We start from the raw sequence: 6,832 nt of genomic DNA, 5'->3' as shown, positions 1-6,832 counted from the left end.
GGGTCCTTTTCTGGTTGAAGCTCCTGCCACGGCCACATCCTGACCCCCAAGTCCTTCCTGCTGCCCCAAGACCTGGTGGGATTGGATTGGGGACCAGCCTACCTGGGGGGGCCGCCTGCCCAGCCCTTGCCCCGCCCCCACTCCCTGTGACCCCCAGCAAAGTCTGCAGAGCCAGGGAGGCCCCCCCGGGGGCCCAGGGGAACCCCACTCCTGGGCGGCGCAGTGGGGCACCGCTGAGCTCGGGACACTGAAGCCCCCGGGCCGTCCTCGGGCGGAGGCCCGCCCCACCTGGCTGCCACCTGGCCCCGCCGTCCAGGGGCTGAACCTGCCTCTAAGCCCATGACCCAGACCCAGCCGGTAACAGAAGGCAGCCTACACCCAAGGAGGACTCGGCGTTTTGCTGACTTATTTATTGACATCACCTGGGAGGGCTGGGGTGACGCTCAAAACAGGAAACCACCTGGACGGGGTTTTGTCACCTCGTGCGCAGACGCGCGCACCCACAGGCACCCACACGTTTACAGCAAGCGGGCCCCGTATGTGTGGGAGATACTTATCGGAGGCCTGAGGACGAAACAAGACGTGCAAAGGCGCAGGGCCCCGAACCGGGGGGTGGGGGTGGGGGTGGGGGTGCGCCGGATGCGGGGCAGGGTCCAGGACCCCGGCGGGGCAGGGGGGGCCCAACCTCAGATGCCCAGAGGGAGGCAAGTGAGTCCCAGAGGCCCGGGAGGGGAGGCCGGCCAAGTGCGCATGGGTCTCTCTTATCGAACTCCTAGGCATCCCTCCATGGCCCTGGGCTCCAGGGGCCCGGGGAAAGGCAGGCGGATGGCGCCAGCCTGGGGGGGCCCCCCTCCTGCCCGGGCATAGAGTCTGTTCTCAACGGAGATGAAGCTGCCGCGGGCAGAGGCTGGCAGGGGCACCAACGGGGAGAGGTGGTGGTGGCGACGGGCAGAGGCTGGCAGGGGCACCGACGGGGAGAGGTGGTGGGGGCGGAGGGCCAGGTCCAGGGTTGGCGCGTGGCTGTAGCTGGCGTGGATGGTGGTGTAGGGCACCTGGAGGGCCTGCGGGAGCGACGGGTGGGGGTCAAGGGGCTCTCCACCTTGTGACCCCTTCACTCCAGCCCCGCTCAGCTCCCCACTCCAAACACGAGTCCCCCAGTCCTCACCCGAGCTTGCACCTGTGCCTGGGGCCCGGCGAGGGGTGGCTGAGGCTTAGGGACAGCCCTGGGGAGAGAGCGAGGAGCTCAGGGGCCAGGTGGCGGCCGGCCGGGGGGACGTGGGGTCTCGGGCTGGGCCCGCTGGCTCTTACCAGTGCCTCTCCCGGAGCAGGAGGTACAAGAGCAGGCCGCAGCCCAAGAGGAGGACACCGGAGACCCCCAGGATCCCAGCCAGGCCCGCCTGCAGAAAGGGGGCCGGCGTGGGGGCAGGGAGCCCTGTGCAGAGAGAGACGCGGGCCAGCTGGGCGCCCAGGGCCCCCGAGGCCCTGCCTGCCCCCCGGGCCCTCCCCTCCCCATCCCACCTTGGTCTGTGCTGAGAAGGTCCCTGCAGGCCTCCTGGGAGCCCTCGGGGAAGGAGACAAACTTGCAGCAGAAGGTGGTGTTGGGGCTGGGACTTGTCCCCTCAGGCGCTTCCAGGGTGAGGGAGATGCTGGATCTGGTTTCCCACTGGGCCTGGTGGGCAGGCACCCAAAGCTGGGTGCCAAATTCTGGGTGCAGCACAGCCAGCCTGGTCCCTCCGGCCCCGTCGGGGCCACCCCAGCTCACAGTCACCAGGGAGATAGAGCCGGAGCCCAGGAATCCACAGTGGACAGTGAAGGACGCGACCGCGGTGGCCTCCCTCTGCACTCGCGCCCACACCTCGGGGGTCCCTGCGGAGCATGGGCATGAGCAGGTCTGGGGGCTCCGCCGGGGCCCGCTCCCCGCCAGGCCCCGGCCCCACTCACCCGCCGTGATGCAGAGGCTCAGCAGCGCCAGGAGCAGGCCCAGGCCCTGAGGGCCGTCCATGCTCCCTCCGCGGGCTCTGGGGCTGTCAGGGTGGCACCTGGCTTCCGTCCTCATCACAGGAAACCTGCATGACGCGGGCTCCCCACAGCCCTGCCTGGCTTCCTCTTCTCACGTCGCCCGCAGACGAGGTGGAAGGCGACAAGGCTGTGGAGCCCTCCCCTCAGGAGACGTGAAGTGATTGGGACGCGATTTCCCCTGTCTCCAGAAACAGCGCTCCTGGGGGAGTCGGGGACCTGGGCAGGGCCCCCGCCCAAGCCACCGGCCGCCAGCCCCGGGGAAGGGTGAGGGGCAAGGAGGCAGCGCTGCCGCAGGGAGGGGCACTGGCTCCTCAGGAGGAACAAGTCTCTGACCCCTGCCCTCGCCCAGCCACGGAGCAGCCGATGTGAAGGAACTGGGGAAGAGAGCAGGAACGCGGGGAGGCCGGGAGGGAGCCCCGCTCAGGCCCCCCCCCCTTAGTCACCCAGGCCCCCTGCACTGGCCGTTTTCTTGTTTTTGTTTTTTAATATTCTAGTTAGGATATTTTATTTTACCTTACTTTGAAAGACGCTTTGGATTACATAAATGTTACATTGAAAATATAGGGGGATTCCCATATACCCCACCCACTTCTCCTCCCACACGTTTCTCCATTAACATCTTTCATTACTGTGGTGCATTTGTTACAATTGATGAACACATATTGAAACATTGCTACTAAACATGGTCTATAGTTTACATTATGGTTTACATTTTGCACCACGCAATTTTAAGGTGTTCACAAAATGGCCTCTATAGATCTCATTGCAATGTCATTCAGAACAATCCCAACGTCTCCCAAACGCCCTTTGTTACACCTGTTCTTCCCTCTCCCTCCCCTCTGAACCTCTGGTGGCCACTGTCTTTAGATTGATAATAAAAGTTCTTCCATTGCTAGAATAATGCCTACTTTAGTCCACTATTGCATTCCCCTCTTCTGTTTGTTCACTCATCAATCTTGAGGATGCCCACTGTTTCTGAGAAGGGGCTTAGATCCCAAGGGGCAGATGGATGGAACTCTTACTTGCAGTTAGCAGATACTTTTTGGGATGGACATTGTCCATCATTATCCTTTGTTAGTTGTCCTGAGTGAGTCCAATGAACTGGAGAGTAGTGTTGCAACACTGCTGAGATTCAGGACTCAAGAAGCATATGAACATACTGAAGATTTAAGTCTCTGGGACATATATTTAATGTGTATAGTGCTAATTATAGGTTCAAATAAAAGGGGCAGAGGAGCCATGTGTAGGGAAATTATAAATGAGTCTAACTCTGTTAAAATGGGGCACGTATTTTCCAAAGTAAGGTTCATTGGCAGGGTGCCAAATTCCTGAGATTGTCTGCCCTGCCTATAGCAGGTGGTCTTAAAAAAGGGATGAGCTTGAATTGAAATTCAAAAAAACATTATTCTTGTGGAGATGTGTTGGTGTGATATATTTAATAAATAATACACAGTATAGTGTGGACTTAGTAAGGGGTCCGTGGTTTTCACCTGTCAAAGGAGTCCATGGAACAAAAAAGATAAAGAACCCCTGGCCAATAGTGTCTAGATGTCTCCAGAGCTCTCAGGAATCCCCATAAGAGGCATTGTTTACTGAGGCAGTCAATGAGGTCCTCCAGAGACATGAATAAGTGTATCCTTTGGAATGACATTCTGACTCACTTTGAAATCTCTTAGCCATAACAACTCATTTGTATTTAATATTTCCCCCTTTTGATCAAGGTCTTTTTCCAAATGTGTCGCTAGTTGGCGCTTGGTAATAACCCTTCGGTGCCAAGGAGGCTCATCCCTGGGAGTCAAGTCCTGCCCTGAGGGGAAGGTAGTGCATTTATGTGCTGGGTTTGCCTTAGAGATAGACCACATTTGAGCAACAGGTAGGCTTTCAGGAGGTAACTCTTGGGCAAGATATAATACTAGGCTAAGTTTCAATTTCACAAGAAAAGGTTCTTAAGTACAACCATCAATATCAAGGGGCTGGCGTAATAGTCTGTCTGCCTTCACTAGGCACCGCCCATGTACTCAGAGGTTTCTTGCTGCTCTATTAGAGAATGTAGCAGGACTTCCCAGGGTGGGAATTCAATATTCTTTCAGTAATTGCGTGGGTCCCCACCCACTGAGACAACACCCCATGACCACTTGAACATATTTGTATGCCATAGAGGCAACCCCAGGCCTTTTTTTTTTTTTTTAGGTACTGGGGCTGGGGGTTGAACCTGGGACCTCATATGTGGGAAGCCAGTGCTCAACTACTGAGCCACATCAGCCTCTAAGTTGGTTTTTTCATTTCCTTTTTTTTTTAGGGGGCATCAGAAACAACCTGGAACCTCTCATGTGGGAAGTAGGTACTCAACCACTTGAGCCACATCCATTCCCAAGAATATGCCTTAGTGGTTTGTTTTTTGAGGTACTCGGGTCAGGGTTTGAATCTAGAACTTCACATGTGGAAAGCTGGCGCTCAACCACTGAACCACATCAGCTACCTTGCACTGGCCTTTTTTTTAAGATTTTATTCATTTCTCTCCCCTCTCTCCCCCTCCCCCCCAGTAGTCTGTTGTGTCCATTCACTGTGTGTGCTTCCATGACCACTTCTGTCCTTATCAGCAGCACTGATCTGTGTTTCATTTTGTTTCATTTTCTTGCTGTGTCAGCTCTCTGTGTGTGCAACGCCATTCTTGGGCAGGCTGCACTTTCACACTTGGGGGCTTTCCTTACGGGGTGCACTCCTTGCGTGTGGGGCTCCCCTATGTGGGGGACACCCCTGTGTGGCACGGCACTCCTTGTGTGCATAAGTACTGCATGTGGGCCAGCTCCACATGGGTCGAGGAGGCCTGGGGTTTGAACCGTGGATCTCCCATGCAGTAGGTGGATGCCCTATCCACTGGGCCAAGTCTGCTTCCCACACTGGCCTTTAAACACTTCCATGTGCCTCCCAATTCCACATTTCAATCTCCTTGTGTTTTCAGCTGCCTTCACATCTCTCGGTCATCTACTGCCTCAAACTCAGCAAGTCCAAAATCCAGCCCTGCCCCCTCTAAGCCTTCCCCAGCAGAGTTGATGGAACTTTCTTCCCGTTGCTCAGGTCCAACCACAGCCATCCTGGACACCTCACATCCAACCGTGCAGGAAATCCTCTTGGCTTTGCCAAGCAGACGGGCTGGCTGACCACTGCTGACCACCTCCACTGCCACCTTCCAAGCCAAGCCACCAACTCCTCTCACCTGAATTTCTGAATTCGCCTTCTAACTGGTCTCTGGGCTTCCATCTCTGCCTTTCTAGTCAATTCTCAATACAGCTGCCAGTGTGAGCCTTCTGAGAACTAAGTCAGATCCCCTCCAGGCCTTTCTCACCAATCAGGTCACGCTGAGCAAAGGGCCCAAGTCCAGACATGACCTCACTAGCATGCAGATTCACTGAATTCAAGCCGCCGAATTTGGAGGTGGTAGGGAGAAGAGCAGACGGACTCTGCGGTGGTGCTGGCCAGGAAGGTGAGGCAGTGAGTCCTTGTGCCTGCCTCCCTCTCTTACAGACTGTTTTCTCCTCCCACAAAGTGTGGCTCAGAATTACTTTCCTGTTTATGGAAGTTTACAGAACACAAACCCAGCAGAATGCTGCTATATGCAGCAACAGGACCTTTCCTGGGACTCGGTTTGTGTCCTTCCTCAGCCTCTGCAGTGGGGCCTGAATCGGGGGTCAGAGAGCTGTGGTGAGCTGAGAGCCGCTGGCCCTGGCTTGAGGAACGGTTTGTCCAGGGTGTGGTGAAACTGAAGCCTCTGAGGCCTGGCTTGCCCCTGACCCCGGGCTCAGCACCCCCCTGTGATCCTCTGACATTGGCATTAGACCCACCCAGTCTCTGGCGCACATTCTTTCCCTGCCACCCGTCCACAGCCCACAGCCCTAAATGTGGGCATCACTGCTCCCGGCCTGGCTGGCACTCTCTCCCCGCTGGGCCGGCTCTCAGGTCAATGCCCCCATCCCCAGCCCTGACTCATACCTGCTTTCACCACTTCCTCCACTACTGTCCTGAGGCTGGGGGTGAGACCTGTGCAGGGCTGACACACTGGAAGCTGGCAGGTGAGTGTGGGACCTGGGGCACGTGGGCAGCCGGCCTCAACTTCCTTAGTCCAGATGTGTATCTCCTACCTGCTGAAATCCCACCACTTGCGAGCAGCTGCTCCAGAGTGAGCCTTTCCTTCTTTTGCAGCCACCACACACCCAGGTCAGCACCCAGCCAGGCTCTTCTGACCCTGGACTTGGAAGAATCTTTTTTCCAACTCTCACACAATGTACATTAGGGGAGTTCAAGAAATATTTGTTGATGAATGGCTTAAAGACCATGTGCAAAATTACTAACCAACATTTCAGTTTTTAGTTTTGTAAGCCATGTTTCTCACTTTTAAAAAATGATGTCTGGGTAAATTCTCAAATAAGATTCAAACAGTGTAGGAGACATCAAAGTTCTCATTCACCAGTCTGCTTGTTCCCATCCCCTCCCCATTTTCACATTAAAACTGTCAACATTTTACTTTGTCCTTTCTGCATTTTGCATATTTCTTCGGAAGGCCAAGAATATAGAAATATTTCTAGTTTTGTTTTTATGCTTACCTCTATGGAAAGTTTAGTCCATTAAGAATTGTATTTTGGGGATTGTGTAAAATAGCAGTGTAGCATTTTGAGTACCAATGTCCCCAAACCACTGACTGAATAATCTCCTTCCCTGTTTTGAAAGACCACCTTGACCATAAATTCAGTTCCTGCAATTAATAGGTCTGCTTCTGGTTTCTCTCTTCCAATCTATCCATTGATTTGCTTATTCC

At 55.0% G+C, this 6,832-nt stretch overlaps 1 protein-coding gene across 3 annotated transcripts; it reads right to left on the bottom strand.

Moving 5' to 3' along the window:
* Window positions 1-386: 386 nt before the first annotated feature.
* On the bottom strand, window positions 387-2,290 carry PVRIG (PVR related immunoglobulin domain containing). 3 transcript variants are annotated; one of them, XM_058285858.2, is made up of 5 exons: window positions 1,942-2,286; window positions 1,519-1,866; window positions 1,309-1,432; window positions 1,166-1,223; window positions 387-1,061 (listed from the first exon to the last, which is right to left on the bottom strand). In XM_058285858.2, the coding sequence occupies exons 1-5, from the start codon at window positions 2,054-2,056 to the stop codon at window positions 762-764; spliced, it is 945 nt and encodes a 314-aa protein (XP_058141841.1). In that variant the 5' UTR covers window positions 2,057-2,286; the 3' UTR covers window positions 387-761. The 3 variants fall into 3 exon arrangements, with proteins under 3 accessions (XP_058141841.1, XP_058141842.1, XP_058141840.1); XM_058285859.2 differs by lacking the exon at window positions 1,166-1,223 and having other exon boundaries at window positions 1,942-2,290; XM_058285857.2 differs by having other exon boundaries at window positions 1,309-1,866; window positions 1,942-2,287.
* Between the last annotated feature and the right edge of the window lie 4,542 nt (window positions 2,291-6,832).

The sequence above is a fragment of the Dasypus novemcinctus genome, chromosome 23, assembly GCF_030445035.2.
Source record: "Dasypus novemcinctus isolate mDasNov1 chromosome 23, mDasNov1.1.hap2, whole genome shotgun sequence".
NCBI classification, from domain to species: domain Eukaryota; kingdom Metazoa; phylum Chordata; class Mammalia; order Cingulata; family Dasypodidae; genus Dasypus; species Dasypus novemcinctus.
This window is presented reverse-complemented; position numbering and strand designations above follow the sequence as displayed.